The sequence below is a fragment of the Phalacrocorax carbo genome, chromosome 7 (genome assembly GCF_963921805.1).
Source record: "Phalacrocorax carbo chromosome 7, bPhaCar2.1, whole genome shotgun sequence".
NCBI classification, from domain to species: domain Eukaryota; kingdom Metazoa; phylum Chordata; class Aves; order Suliformes; family Phalacrocoracidae; genus Phalacrocorax; species Phalacrocorax carbo.
In genome coordinates, this window is record NC_087519.1 from 15,136,007 (window position 1) to 15,153,061 (window position 17,055).

At 36.3% G+C, this 17,055-nt stretch overlaps 1 protein-coding gene across 3 annotated transcripts in view; it reads left to right on the forward strand.

Moving 5' to 3' along the window:
- UNC13C (unc-13 homolog C) overlaps window positions 1–17,055 on the forward strand; it is a 238,485-nt gene that overhangs the window by 151,068 nt on the left and 70,362 nt on the right. For all 3 annotated transcript variants that reach the window (XM_064456441.1, XM_064456442.1, XM_064456443.1), the window contains one exon: window positions 9,881–10,014. In XM_064456441.1, coding sequence (XP_064312511.1) covers window positions 9,881–10,014 — 134 coding nt within the window. The remainder of the gene's footprint in view (window positions 1–9,880; window positions 10,015–17,055) is intronic.

Here is a 17,055-nt window from a genome sequence, read left to right on the forward strand (position 1 = left end):
TTTTCAGCAAGATTTCCAGCAGGTGAGTTTGTACGTAGAAACTTAAAGCAGAGACATGTCTATAGAGATATGGTCTATAGCAAGTACAAGGAAACATAACGAAAATGTGCAAAAAGAAAAATTTAAAATTAAGATAAATAATCCACATTCAAAATAACTCATCACTAACAGTAATCAAACAACAAACACATATAATCTTAATAACAGATACTAAAACTTTCTGTTTCACAGCAGGTGGGAGGCAATTCTGAAAAATATAATCTAACTGATCTTGCTTGAATAGAGATCAGTAAAATAATTTTAATTACTACCTAACTTTTATACCAACTCTAGCATTGTACAAGGAAACTACCTTCTGCATTATCCTCTTACAATTTGCCACCAATATATCTGCTTGTGCATTTAATTTTAGGAACAGCTAAGTATAAAGTTTGTTGGAACCTATAGCTCTGGAGGTTTTCTAGAGAATCCAGGTGCACTGCAGACCAGCTTGTGATATCAGTTATAATAATGAAACAGTAACCAATACTTTAATTAACATTTCACTAACTTTGTGTCCAAACCCCTTAGTCCAATTACACCAGATTCCACCCTTGGGCCTTCTTCATTAACCATTCTCTAATCTGTGCTTGCCTCCCCATCAGATCAGGCTGCCTCCTCTCAGAGGAAGGAAAGGAGTTCATCCTAGCATGGTGGTGCAGCACAGGAGGTTCATATTTTAGCTGCCCAGCTGAGATTTGATCTGTGAGTAGTGAGAACTGAAATTGATGAACCCCAAAGCAACAAGAAACGGTTCATATGTAGGTCACCACCTGCTCTCACTCAGGGGACAGACTGGCAGCTGTTGTCCTATCAAGGCCCACTGCAGGACCAGGGTTTTACCATGGTTCATTTCTTGTCTGAATCATACTGTGGATGCTGTTTTGAAAAAGTGGAGCATAAACAGTCTACTTATTCCATCTGGCCAAAAGTGGTAGGTGCTTTTGTCTACAACCTAAAATTCCTAAAGATGCCTGCCACAATATTTCTAGAAAAAATATATTTAATGTCTGAATGTGTGTAGTTGTCTGATTTTGGGGTGAAAACAGAACAATGAAAGATTAAATTGAGGGTGCTCAAGTTTGGGGAAATTTATTGCTATAAGCAGAGTAACAAGTAAATCACAAAATATGCTCAGCAAATCCTGCTTTCTCATTTTATTACTCTCTACCTTCATGTCAGAGGCACAGTCACTGTTATAAAGCAAATACCTTGCAGCAAAATATCACCCCTGGGGAGCAGCAATATTTCATGGGGTGAAGCATGATAAATGCTAACAGTGTGCAAAAATGTCATAATACAGTTTCATATCAGAATGCAAAGAACAGCTGATGACAAAAAACAAATGAGTACTACAGGTATTAAAGCATAACATCTTGACAGTCTTACCGACACGGATATTACTGTCCTCATTATTTGAGACAAAGCACTCTGATGAAGAACTACCTAATTCCTTATGCAGCAGATGCAGTATTTTCTCTTTTTAATTAACGTTGATCTGAGTGAAGAGCTAGCTGCCTTATGCTGAAAAAAAAAATGCCTTGAAAAGGTAATTTAGGAAGCACTTTGATAACTTTCTGACTCAATTTACAAATCTGTCACTGATTCTGTTTTCTTAAGAAAACAACAACATTTTGAAATCTTGGCTGACACCTGCAATGACTGAAATCCCTTCAATAATTCTGTTTGCAGTCTTCTCCACTGACTGAAACCAATAAAATGCAGATCAAACTCTTCCTGTTCTCTCAAGAGCTCTTGATCAGTAAAATCGTTTGATGATTGATAGCACCAGGATACTCCCTATTTGACACTGGCTTAGCAGAAGAATATTGAAATTCTACCTGATTTTGGAGTACTTTTCTTTGCCTGTTACTCTGCTCTGTGTGTTGTCATGGTGAAGCATGGTGCAGAAGACTAGGAGCTAGCAACAAATTAACTAGTTCTGGGGCCAGGTGTTACACAGCTATAGCAGCACTGTGCTTGTCCCTTGCGATTTATCTCATCTTAGAAGTATAACACCTTAGGTCAGGTTGATAATGTACTAATAATATCCTAGATTTTGGGAATCAGAGTTTCTGTATTAGCAAGATGCTGTAGACTAGCATGTGGATGGATCTATGGTTTGAGAAATGGCTCAGTTTTGCTGTACTCATCTGTGAGTCCCTGGTCACTTTTCCAGTTGGGATTTGGGAACCCAATCCACTTAGTTGCTTTTGAAGGTGTACCTCTTTTTCTTTAGTAGAAATGACAAAAAACTAGTAGATTATTGATTTCTTATAGAAACACTGTAAGGATTGAATCATGAAGCATGCAATCTGTGATCTGCAAACACATTCAAACATATGAAGCAGGAAATAAAGTTGTGCAGTAGTGAAAGCTGTTTACCCCAGCGAGTCCTATTTTTCAGGCATGCAAATTTCAGTGCCAAGTAATGCTTGTTGTGAGGCACTTTGTTATATTTATCTACTGCTTCAGATGCAGTGAAAACATTCTAACTTCTTCAAATCTGGCATGCAGAGGGTACTTAGAGACCTCCTCTTATGTTATAGCATTGTATTTAATGGGCAGCATGTTAGCCACAGTAATGGAAAAACCTTTGATAAAGTACTTTAGAACAGCAGAAGGATGCATTTTTGCTGTGATATTTCAAACCCCATGCACATTACGCAGTTAAAAAGCAAAGGGCCTACAATGGTTGATAGATTTTCTTAAAAATGTAAAAGCTGGGTTTTACAGTCTTCCAGAGCAACATTTCTATCCTTTCAATTCGTGATTTGTATTACATAACAAACCATATATTAAAATATGTGATATATAGTATATAATATATAATATATTTTAAAAGATGCATGACGTTATTGCAAATCGTTCCTTCTTTACCACAGTTGTCCTTTAATGTAGTTATGTTGAAGAGAGTAGGGTATTATTACAATTAGACTTCCACACTCTTAAAAAGATTGCAATGTAGATATTTCAGGGCAGTATGAAGGTTATGCTGATTGCTGCAAAGAGCTTTCAGTAAGTGAGGGGCTCACCTGAGTCTCTCTCTACTTATTCCCTGCATAAGCATAGTGCTTTTGGGAAGGTGGGGCAAATAAAACCAGAGTAGCACTTGGCTTGCCACTCCAGAGGAGCTATGCATGATATGCTGCCCTGAATGGGTAGAAAAATTAGAATGGCTCCTTTCATGTGCCAGTCCTCAAAGAAAAGGCGTTGTCATGGTTTCAGCTGGGATAGAGTTAATTTTCTTCACTCTAGCTGGTATAGTGCTGTGCTTTGAAATTAGCATGGAAAAAAACCTGTTGAGATAACACACAGATGTTTAGGCTGTTGCTGGGCAGCGCTGATACTAGTCAAGGACATGTCTAGCCTCCCATGCTCTGCTGGGTGCACAAGAAGCCGGGAGGGGAGGGGGCACAGCTAAGAGAGTGGATTCAAACTGACCAAAGGGATATTCCATATCATGTAACGTCATGCCCAGTATGCTACCTGGGAGGGGCTGGCCGGGGGAGGGAGGGCGCAATCGCGGCTCGGGGACGGGCAGCGTCGGTCGGCAGGTGGTGAGCGGTTGTATCGTTCGTGTTTCTGCGTTTTTGTTCCCTGTTTTCCCTTTCCTTCCTTTTCCCTTTTATTATATTAACATTACTGTCATTATTATCATAATCATTTATCATCATCATTCTATTGTAGTTATTAAACTGTGCTTATCTCAACCCACAAGTTCTTTTGCTCATCCGATTCTCTTCCCCATCCCACAGGGGTGGGGGGGGGGTGAGCGAGCGGCTGCGTGGTGTTCAGTTGCCAGCTGAGGCTGAACCACGACAGGCGTGAAGAATCTTAATTAGAATTTATCCAAAAGGAGTCCATTCCATTTCAGTTGGTAATGGGGAAGGATAAATGGAGTATAATTTCTCTTTCAAATATGAAAACAGTTTAGGAGTTACTATGCAGTAGCACTGTTCAGTGAAATCTGTCATATGTTTTGAATGCATTTTTAGTGTCTGCAGTTTCTGCCTTTAGCCTCGCCAAGTAATGCTGTAAAGCTAATTTTTCATTCTTTACATACATAAAAATTTTTTAAAGTATAAAAATTTATATAAAATTCTAAAAATAGGTGTGTGTAATACATATAAATGTCTATATATGTGTATGTTATATATATAGTGCATATTGTATATTCCCTGATGATTCTTAACCTCTCCCAAATTAAAGAATATTAACTGAGCAGTTTAAAAACACAGAAGTACCATTAAAAGTAATATTTCATCATCTAAGTCTGGTCTATAAAATTGCACTCTGTAGCTTCACACAAATCAGAGCTACTGCCTTAGTTTCCATTCAGCATCCATTCTACCATTATTTATCTAGAAAATATGATATTCTGAAACTTAGCTTGAGGCTCACATCAGACACAGTCTTCGTACAGATTAGTTTCTGAAGTCATAAGATTGGATTTATTGAAGTCGCACCCATACAGATATTGTGTATTGATTACAGAGAACATAACAAAATAAAAACAAAGCAAAATAAGGCCATACATTTGTCCTACAAACTAGTAAAATTAATGATGAGAGAAGTTGAAAGCCCTGTGGCCACCAAGATGATCAGAGGGCTGGGAAGCCTGCCATATGAGGAAAGGCTGGGAGAACTGGGTTTGTTCAGCCTTGAGAAAAGGAGGCTTGGAGAGGATCTCATCACCATGTACCAGTACTTAAGGGGTAGCTGCAAAGAAGATGGAGACTCCCTTTTTACAAGCAGTCACATGGAGAGGACAAGGAGGAATGGACACAAGTTGCTCTTGGGGAGATTCCAATTGGGTGTGAGAGGGAACTTTTTCACAGTGAGGGCAGTCAATCATTGGAATAATCTCCCCAGGGAAGTGGTTGACTCGGCCATGTTGGACACTTTCAAGAGTCATCTGGACAGTGTGCTGGGCCATCTTGTCTAGCCTTTGCTCTTCTTAGAAAGGTTGGACTAGATGATCCCTGAGGTCCCTTCCAACCGGTGATTCTGTGATCTAACTTAGTGTAGCTTTGCAAAATAGTTGGAACTTCTTTTCCCTGAAACTGTCTGAAATTTTTCCCAAAACACCTTAGTACACTTGATACAAAGTAGGAATTAATCGTGTTTTACATTAGTCCTATGACGTTCTTGGGGATTTCTTTTCCAACGGATGTAGGACCACCACTGAAGGCACTGTCATTCTTGCCATTGGCTGCTGTTTGGGTTTTACCCTGTTTCATGTGTTCCAACCAAGTTTTCACATGTCTTTAACTAGTGTTAATATACTGTTGTAGGAATTAGAACTGTCTATTAGCAGAAAAGACAGCATTCCCTGTGACAAAGAGTTAATAAAAGACACACCATTTAAGAATGCATAATAAAATCTAATGCCTGGCAATCAGATTTATGATCCACGGAGAAATTCACTGGATATAGCTTCTGTATAATTCAGGAGCATTGGCTGAGATCAAACCCAAAGAGATTTTATATAACCAGAGAGATTTTAATTTAAGGAACATCTGGAATCTAGGATCCTTAGCAATACATTCCTAATCTAAATCTAATTACAACAGATTGCTTTGAAAACTTTTCTAAGGGACAGGAAATTATTAGTAGTGAACTTCAGTATAACAACCAAAAATTTCCTATTCTGGCAGTCCTGAGCTGTGATGAGAACATATAATCTTTAAAAGCAGCATCAGGAAAACAGCTATATTCATTAGTACCCAAGCAATCACATTTACTCCTCATGCTGGTTTCACGTAGTCCATTTTCTAAAATATTTCATTATTTAGGTTTGCCAGTTCTATGTTGTTGCTTGACATTTTTGTATGGTAAAGGATGTATGGTATGCTACAACATTGGAGTCATCCTAAGGGCAAGAAGTAGCCAAGTCAATTAATGTGATCGTATAAGAAACCTGTTTTGTCTAATACAAACTTATTGTCATGCCTTGATGGTGAGACATCATCTGGTATTATTATTTGATCTGCTGGCAGATGCCTTTTAGGAATATCACTATTCTGCCTTTGGCCAGTTAGTTATTGAGCTTTTAAGTATAGGATCTACTACAGTACCTTCTTATGATATTTCATGGTTCTGTGCATGCGGACACCATTACAATCCCAAGTGTCTTTACAGGGGGTCAAGATATTTTAAGTAGTCTTTCCTAAATGAAAAGGCTAGTGAAAAAGAAAGTGATTCTGCTAACTGGTAGACTCATTCGTATCAATACTTCCTGAAGGCTCTCTTGGTTTTGCTATAGGAGCATTCTGTGATTTTTAGCTTGTTCGGTGAATTGTGTATGCACCAAAAATGAAAGGCAACTTCAGAAAATCATTCTTTTAAAAAGTCGTGAATTATGAACAGTATCTGTTATCTAGTGATTTTTGTCATCTTGATATATTGAGAATTTATGTCACTCTTGAACTTTTCAGGTGTGTTTTTTAAAAATCTCATTATCGGTATCATCCTCTATAATGATAAGCAGTATTCAGTGTCTTATATATCTTGTCACTATAGTTGTGCCAATCTGACTCTAATTGGGTATATCGGGTATTTAGTTCATATTTTTATACTGGCAGTTTTTTTCTAATGGATATAAGTTGAGTGAAAAAAGAAAGTTACTATTATCAAGATAAGCTTTTTCCACGTAATAGACCATATAGTTAACCACATTTATACTCCAGAAATTTTGTGTGTGTAAATTGTTGTAAGCATATACTTTGCTTATGTAACAAACTAATCTAATCTTGGCATTTTAAAAGGCCTTTCCACAACTTCTGCATAGACTGTAAATACACTATGCCATGTAAGTGCGTATGGTGTTGTTTCCTAAAGCGAAAGGATACTGAGAATTGGTTGGATATGGGACTAAACCACAAGACTGAGACATGAGCTCTTATCATCACAGTTACAAAATTAAAGCAGATAAATTTATTTTGAGACCACAGAGAAGGAAAAACTTAACTTGTTTTTTCATTTACTAAGAGGGCATTCTTACTGACTGTTCACAACGTGCTAATGGTAAACCCATGTCACCAAAGCAGGCTCCAACAAAGCAGTATAGTAATTAAGCTTCAGTGCCTCTAAAAGGGTGTTTCATTTCATTAAGAAAATTTTAAAATATAATGTTATGATGCTGTCCTCCCACTCACTTTTTCTACACTGTTATGCAGTTTACTATGCCTCTCAGTTATGCTAATAAGAACATTTTGAAACCGAGTAAATTGTATCACTGAAATTTTTTTATATGAAAATAGCTCTGTTTCAAGTTAATTTTTATTCCAAGATGGAATTTTCTTCTGTCAGTTTTGCAGGTTTGCAACTAATCAATGTAATCAAACTTCTGACATTGTTTTACCTTGTTACAATGCTTCTTTGAAGGCATCTGTTGCCAGAAACCGCATAAAACAAATAATAATGCCAGCAATAATAACAATTAATGTAAAAACAACTTGAATGATTCTGAGCATTTCTAACCCATCAGTTAGATTTTAGGATAAAAAATAGAAATTACAACTGGGCATGGGCAGAGTATGCACTTTCATTTCAGAGCATAAAACTACATCTGTTAATGAGACTGTTTAAAAAAAAAACCTCCTCTGGGGATTTTGAAAAGACCATCTTGATTTTTAAAAGACTTCTTTGCCAGAGAACTTTTGTAGAAAGCACCTCCTTGTGCAACTATTAGTTTGTAAATTAATTACTTTTTGCTATCTATATTAAAGAGCAGAATTTCATATTCTGCAATTCACAATCATGACTAGCTGTCTCAGCTACATGGCATTGCAGGTTCTTTCTGTGAAACACAGCTCTTGGATAAGATGTTGGACTAAAAGTGAACTGGTTTTGCCTTCTACAACTGCCTTTCAGTTGGTTTGGCTTAAACAGGCACTAGCTTCTGTGAAAAAAAATGGTATATTAGAAATAAATCTTTGATATAGAAACAAGGTCTTTTAGTAAATGTATAACACACGCCAGGGAAAGCCCTTGTGAGTGATATTAACTCTCCAATATTCATTTCTGTTTTGAAAAGCACTCTTGTTTGCATATGTGGTTGTAAATTGCCAGTGATACTAGTCACATCATCCACTGTAACTGCTTTGCAGCCTTACCTTTATTTCAGTTGCTTTAGACACTGACGGGGTAGCATTTGTAAATCAGCTGAGTATGTAACAGCGTGATTAATGATACTTTTCTAAAATATTCCACAGTGACTATGAAAACAATTTCAATTAAGTGTTGTTGAAATTCCCTTTCTGCCATTCTAAATGCTGCTAATAGATAAAAGTTAATTGAGGTTAAGATAACATTTAATTCATTCACTATGACACTAATACAGTGTCATATCTATTCAAAGAGGTAGGGGGTCCACTGAAGTGGTCATATTTGGACTACAAATGAGAAGTACAGGGATTATATGTTTAAACTTGCAAGATAATAGGCTTGCTTATTTTCTCTGATATATTAGTTGAGAGAAAAGACCTCTTTTTATCTCTGATGGCTGTGTAGAAGAGACCTAGGATGTGCAGACATATCTCTGTGTGGCAGAAGTTATGTGTGTATGTATGTGTGTGTCCATACAGAGGTAAGAATATTTCTTTTCCTATTTGGTTCTCTGCAATTAAGTAATTTATTGGACACTAATAAGGAATCTGATCCTTCTGTCAAGTGAAGAACTGAAAAATACTATTGTCTAGGAAATTGTAGGCTAAGAATTCATAAATAGAAACTGTAGAGACAAAACCTAGCTGTAAATGCACATTTTAGTGAGATTAAAAAGTATAAAATTCTCAAGAAAAATTTGTAAGTTGTGACTATTAGTACATACTTATAACTATATAAAAAGGTGCAAAAGGCAGGCTTCAGTGGAGAAGAGAAAAAGAACACTGCTTTATTTACAAACTTTTAATTAATAACTGGAGAGTCATGTGGGTAATCCATCTGATGTATCAGTGTTTCCTCCCCTTCCTCATTATTATTACAAAAATGTAAGAGGACATCTCAGGTTCTCTGCTTTGGATGTGAAACTGGTTGCAGTCCTCTTAATTTACAAGGAGTGTACAAAAATCCCATTTCCCTGGATAAAAAAGTAATCACACACCAAAGTGGTTTTGCTTACAGCTTTAAAATCCTTGATAAGGTAATACCTTCAGAAATCTCTCTTTTGGACATTTCTACATATGTTTTCCTAGTATTTTTGTGCGTCCAGGGATTCTTTTTCTTCCCTTCCTACTTTGTGGTGTTTTCCCCTGCCTCTTTTAAATGCACACTTTGTGGTTCTACCGGTCAATTTATGAGTTCCTGGAAAATGTGCAGAATACTTCGGGCAATAGCTTTTTTTTTATTTTGGCTATTAAAACATAAAGGGATATTTAAGCGCTGTTTCATTTAGAGTGAACAGCATAGCAGTTAGGCCCAATAACTTCAGCGTATAATCCAAAACAAAACAAGAATTGTTCCTTATCATTGATTTGTTCAGTATTTATTGTGTAGAGTATAGAAGTTCTGCCTCAGCAGACAATTTTACCTGCACTCAGTTTCAGCACAACAGAAAATTTAAGAATGTATTTAACTGAAGTGTGGGTGTGCACTAAAAATCTACTCTCTGTTGATCTTTTTTGACCCGGCTGTCTTTGCACTATGTATGGTTTTTGATATATGGGCACAGCCAGGTACAGTCTGTCACACAATCTACTCTAATTTGGATAGACAGTCTGTCCAAAATTTCTGAAGATTCTTAATACGTCAGTCACTCTGTAGTCTGTAGGTGGAAATCCCATAATAATTTCTCTAATTTCTCTGATATCAAATAGATCCAATCTTGTTTTAACAGGGTAAGAAACAAGAAGTTCCTAAAGAAGAACAGGGACCAACAACAAAGAATTTGGATTTCTGGGCACAGCTTATTACTCTGATGGTCACCATCATAGATGAAGATAAAACAGCATATACACCTGTCTTGAACCAGTAAGTAATTACTTTCCCCATAAAAGCTAAGAATCATGGATTTATTAAAATAAGGACAGGAAATACACCTGAATCAGTAGTTGTTTAAATATAATCTAGCTAGAGATTTTTAAAAATACAAAATATAAAATCGACATAGTTTGATAAAAGACTTAGTGCTGTGATCATGGAAAGAGAACTTTTTGTTTTAGGAACACTAAAGACACGTGGTATATGAACCATGCCCAGAAGTTAAGTAGCAAAATATTATGCAAGAGAACTAAACAGATAAAAGAGAAAGATTAGTGAAATAGTGTGATGGTATTAATATTATGATAGTGTCTTGGCACACAAGGTATTCAAATCAGGCTGAGACTTTTTTAGGCATTATAATAGAGTTTTAGGGATGTATTTGTAAAAGAACAATGAACTTCACAGAAATACCCTCTCCCAGTTTATGATTGGCTAGAGAGAAAGCCTAGCCACGCTGACTTGAAAATTTATAAAATGGAGACCAATATCCTGGGCTTACCAGAGGTGGAGGTTGACTTCTCAAAATTGAAGATGTAACAGATGAGGGAGGTACAATCAATAACAAAGAGAAGTTGGATAACTTAAGGTTGATGCACTAGTAAAGAAGAGAGAGCCAATATAAAAACACAGAAGGAGGAGATAGAGCACTGGGGTTTGAAAATTAAATATACAGGAGTGCAAAGGAACATATTTCACTTACTAAGGCTGGAGAAACGTATGTCGCACTAATTGAAATGTGAGATGATGAGGGCCTAGGGAAAAGTTTTAGCTCTTTTAGCTCTTTGGAGGTATTTTACAGAGAGATTCTAGAAAATCTGGGCATAGTCTGGCTGTGATGACTTATGTAAAGTTTAAAATTGAAACATACCCAAATTATGGCTAAACAATTAATAGAGGTATCTGCAGTGCCATTTAAAGGAATGGTCTGAAGGGGAGCAACAGCAAGTCTATTTCTTTCAGCCAAAATAGGGTAGATACTGAGAGGCACTCTGTACATGGACATGTGCTTGCCTGTTGATAAAAGGTACCATACTTTTTATGGACCCAGAGTATAAGTACCAAAGAAACCTCCTGGTGACAACCAGAAGTTGGAAGGTATTTCATTGTCTTCTGATTCCTTCCTTTCCTTTAAATAAATGAAGGATTGTTTCAGTCCTGGATAATAAACATCTCTGTTCAATCGTTTCCTGCACTGATCTTATTAAGGAATGAGTTCTTACCCTACAGAGGAAAGAAAACTCTTTTCCTCTTTACTCCATTTATACAACTTGGTGTGAAGTTCCTCTATTAAAGAAAGCTCAATTTTTTGTCTGACTGTCTGTATAACAAATACACCTACTATAAAACATCTAACTGGAACAAATGCATACATGTGTTACATTTCAGTCTTTTCACTGAAATTAAACAAGAGCAATTGGGGGTTAGTTATTCTAAAAATTGTTCTAGCTATATTATTATGCAAACATGAGGGAGAAAGGAAAGGAATAAAGCACAGAGTTCATCTGAGGGGATTAGGAGATTCCCTAAAGAACAGTGAGTGATTGTGTAACATGTGAAAAAAGAACCAGGCATGGACTGAGTTGGAACAGATTAGGGGAGAGAGTTTGTGTGTGTGACTTCACTCCCGTTTTCATTGTTGTTTTGGAACTGGGAGGGTGAACACAGGGAATAGTGTCTTTGAGAAATAGGAGACATCAGGAGCAAGAGATGAAGAGGCTGTGGGTGGAAAAACTTGAAAAACTGTTCTGAGTTGCTTTGGATACCTTTTTTAAAAAAGAAAAGCTTCTCCTAACACAAAAGCAGCATATAAAAACTCTTGAGAAAAATGACAGGCAAACTCTCCCCCTTGATTACCCCAGAAAAGAAAAATGGATGAAAGGAAAATATAAGTTGAATGCATAAGAATATTGCAAAAATATTACTCCTTACTAGAAATATATGGCCATGCATTGTCTCAGTGGAATATTCAGGCCTACATCCATTTGAATCCTGTTCTAGAAATTAGGTTACTGAAGATCCCTAGGAGAGCTCCAAGCATTCTGATTGGAGTTTTCACAACGGTATAATATTGCTCAGAATTTTTTTCCTCAACCAGTTTTGGAAACCTTAGTTTCTTATCTACCTTGGAGGCAAAAAAGATGCTGTGATAGAGCAGTTTGAACTGCATCAGATGATGAATCCAGATGAAACATGACATGATTGCCTCAGCAAGCATTGCAGCAACTGAAAGACAATACCAGACCATTCAGTGGGAGTTGTGGGGGCAACCTGCAGATCTTATGGCATAAGAAACTTGACAAGCTTGAGGGAAAAACATAAAGTCTGGTATTTAAGTTGTAAAATTCTCATTCTACTAGATAAAAGAATGTAAAATGTAAAAAAAAGAATGTAAAATTCATAAGCAAATCTAGGACTTCCTGGAACTTGTTGAATATGCATTGTATACACTGCAAGACAGCAAAAATTGCTATAAAAATAAAATATCTGTTCAGTTAAAAGGAAAAAAATCAAGAACAAACTCTTCAACTGAAATATGCGTGTGCATTTGGAAATCAAGATCTAAACTTTGTGACTTTGCACATCGTTAGCAAAAAGCTTTCCATTCAACTGTATAGCACATATACTCAGAGCAGTTGTGTGTTGTAATGCAAATTTAAGAAAAAAGACAGCTCTGGTGGGGCTTTTAAATTTGTTATTTACTAATTGTTGCATCTTTGCAATGTAAGGATCTGTTTCTTTTCCTCTGTGAACACCGTGTGTTTCATACTTTTATTTAGCAGTTTAGTACTACTTTAGTACTTTTTAGTACTGTGTTTCAGTGACTTCTGCAGAGCATATTGAAATACTGGCTTAGCTATCGATTGAAATTATCAGTCTGTATCTGGTAGCTAAAAATCACATTTTGAAAGGAAAATAAAAATCATAGTTACTATTAAAGAACAAACACTATTAATGTTGTCTGAGATTACCAGGGTTGGATACCCACAAAATTGTCTTATTCACTGAAGAACCAAGAAGTGATACCATTTATTATTTGGGTAAAGAAAGCATAAATGTTGTTTTAGAAGAACTGATCAAAGATACTTAGCAAAAGTATTCAAACATTAAATAGTATTGCAAAATCTGTTAGGAACTTGTATTTGCAGGTAGATATAAGAACGTGGAGCAATGTTAGCACTAGGTTCTTGGAGAAGACATAGGCAATAACCAACTCAAAAAAACAGTGGTAGGGTAAAAACCAGAGCTTACAAGAGATGGAAGAAAAAGTTATATGAGTAACAAAGTTAAATTTTGGAAGTCAGAAAGTCAGAAAGCATTAGCTTAAAATTTTAAAAGTCAAGTTAGATTAAACATTGCAAAAGAGACAAAAGGAAAATTGAATACAATGATACTGAATTCCCTTTGCAGTGAACATGGTATTTAGTTGAATTATGATCTGGGCATTCAGAAATTAAAGGAGGATAACACAGGGCAAGGAACCTAACTGAAAATGTTGATGCCAACACAGAATGGCTACTGACACTGAGTGTTTGGAAATGGAAAGGATCAGAGCTGCTGTAAAAGCAAGCCTCCAAGAGGTTTCATGCACTCCCTCCCCACTCCATAGTGTGGAAAGAACTGGCACGTGAAATCTGCATGGGCAGATTTCCTCATGCTTCAGGAGCTAGAACATTTAATGAATCCGTGAAGTCAAGGATAGTAACTTATACTGAAGAAACAGTGTAACCATAACCTATGAGTCAGTAAGTTATGAAATATACATCAGTGTTAAAAAAAATAGTCCTAACAGTCATGTAGCTGAAAGAGGAAGATATCTTGCATTATCAGCAGCACAGAGATCAATAGACTTTTGTTCTATGCCCATCAACACAAGATATGGGATGTGGTATAAGATATCTAAAACATTTTTTGAAAGTTGCCACCTCTGCTACAATTGGTGAAACTGGAGCAGCCTCACTGATAGATACTGTGGGTTTAACTGAATGAAGACCTCACTTCTGGCACATTTGGGAGGAGCGTGGAAGGGAGCTTCTGTTCCCGATGCTCTACATTTAACAAAGTACATAAAAATTTTGCCTATTTGAAGTTCTGTAAGGCTTTCTTGAGATCTATTTTAGTGTGCCCACACTTGCATAAGAACTCTATCAAATGGAAATGAAGTGGATAATTGAGACTTTTGTGGATAATCTGACATGTTTTAAAATGCCTATTTCAATGGATGGGTTTATAGTATCTTGGGTTTATATTTAAAATACATAAGTGATTTATTGATTTTAATAAGGAATTGGAGGTCATTTGGATTTCAATTTTTTATTTTAATTTATGGAGATCTCAAATATTTTATTTTATTTTTTTAATTCCAAGGCTGTTTTTAATCGCATCTTTTCAGGCTTTGATGAAGGAGCTCTTATAAACCATGACATTTGTTACTAAAACAAATTTTATGCAACAGAGGAATGTTAATCAAAACACAGTACTATGAAAAGCTCAGCTACCATTTTCGCAATTTAAGGACCTTGAGAAAAGACCAAATCTTGCTACCTTCATGAGTAAAGCTGTTAGTGCAGTGAGTTATATTTTGCATAATAACATATTCGGCTGCATTAGGAGGACCACAGCCCACAGGCTGAAGGAAGTGATTGCTTCCTTCCAGTCGGAACCTGTGACACTGCATTTGGATGGTCGTTTCCAGTTTGATTCCCCAGTACAAGACAGATGTTGTCTAACTGGAGAACTACAGTGGAGGACAACCAAGAAATGGGATGGAAAACAGTGTGTGAGGAGAAGCTGAGAGAGCAGTTTGTACAGCCTGAGGAAGACACAGCTAAGAGCAGTGCTGATTGCATTCTTCAGCTTCCTAATGAGATGTTATAAGGAAAAGACAGAGCCAAACCACTTGCAGAAGTGCACAGTAAAAGGCATGAGCACAATTATCAGGTAGGGAAACTCATATTAGCTATACAGGAGCAAATCCACATTCCACAGTGAGAGGGGTTGCCCAGAAAGGTTGTGTCATTTTAATCTTTGGAGGTAGTCAGAATTCTGGTGTACATGCCCTGAGAAACCTGATGTAACTTTGAATTTCTCTGTGCTTTGAGCTAGATGAATTTCAGATGTCCATTACAGCTTAATTTGTTCAAAAATTCTGTAAAAATAGCAGCATTAGCTCAAAACAACATCCAGTCTGCTGTTCATGTGGTCAATACTGGATGCCTAGAGAAAGTGTATCGCAGTCATCATTGCTCTCCTGGCCAGATAATGGTTGAAATAGTAGCCACAATATTATAGCCTGTCTAATTAAGGACAAAATTTTACTCCATCACAATTCTGTGATACTTGTTTGCAGCAAATCTTTTGAATGCATGATGTAGTCTGTCAATCCTGTACACTTTGTACAATAGTCACTAAAAGAATAGCTAACTGAAAATACTCACAAGTATTACTTAGTTAAATGTAAATATATACCAAGGGGGAAATGCTAATCCCAGGATTTTGATGTTAGCAAATGCAGAAATTGGATGAAAAATTTAAAATTATTTAGATTTTATATTCCATTTAAGAAAATGTCATTAATGCAGAAATGTTATATCAATTACACTCTGATAATCTTTGTCCCATACTCTGTAAACTAATAATACTTGAAAAATTTAAAATCAAATTGTCTACACCGTACAGCTTTAATGTCTCCATGTAATTCAGTTTTCAACCATAATGTATGTTTAGTACCTAAATGAAAGGAATTTTAACAATAGTAGGTAACAGCTATTTATTTCTGAAATATGTTTATAACTAGTAATTTTTTAATAAGCAGCTTGTGGCTAATTAGTTTTGTGATACAAGATGTTGTATTGTCTCAAATTGCTGTACATCAGTGAACAGGATAAGGAATGCAGACTAATGGAATAAAGCTTCTTTTCTTGTATCAACACGTTTCATATGAATGACAGGATAAAAGAAAACCAGGAATCAGACTTGAAGTGGTTATTTCTGATGTGACAAAACAATGTTTGGCACGGCTTCCATTGTGCATACCTGTCTGAGCTGGGTGGACCTGCAGTGTTGAAAACTAGAAATTTACTTTGCTTATGGGATTCCACTTACCACCAGCTCTGGTATGAGTATCGTTCATAAATGCAAAAACTGGAAAAGCAGTTGTATCATTGCACAGAGGAAGGGCTCGAATAGTGCTGAAGACAGAGCTCTGTAATTATAATGTAATAAGCAAGTAGTTTTACTTTCTAAATTAGGATTAAATTATCTGGAAGTCAAACTATTAAACTGTAGGAAACTTTCATGAAATAAAGTCTAGCTGAACCCTGGCAAGCTATGTGATGTCATTTCCAAGCATGTTAATGCCTGGAGAAGTGTACTTTTTGCAAGACAATGAGATCTACAGGTATATCAGGTACCTAGTTCATTAGCCCATTAAATATATTTCACTGGCTGAAAATGTCGATTAGATTAACTGTCCACATTACATTACTAACCTACTTTGGACAACTTATCTATTCTTTCAGTCTCTGATGAATACACCTAGAGGTATCACAGTTGTCATGAAGCAAATTCATTATATGTGAAAAGTAAAAATCTTAAAATAAAATGCAGTGGGCTTTCTGTTGTATGATTATTTTTGTCACAGTAATCTCCTGCTAAGAGGTCACTGTGTTGGATAAAATGTACACAGGATGTATGAGAATGGCAGTCAATCCTGCAGGGCCGTATACAAAAATGTATCCATGTAATGATAAAATTGCAAATATCCATACTGTAGCTACTTGGTGGAAGGGTTTCATTAGTATGTCCAGTTGATGGTTATTCATCAAGTTTATATTCCTCAGGGACACAGAAGCGGATATCTCTGGGTGTCAACTCCAGGTACCTAACTGAAATCAGGTGGCATGAATTGAGGATACTGTGTAGAACTACAGTAATTTAAGCAACATGGTGAAAAGATAATTGCAGTTTGTGTGTGCATGTTGTTTTCACAAGTTGAAATGTATACATATAGATATACCACTAATCAAACAA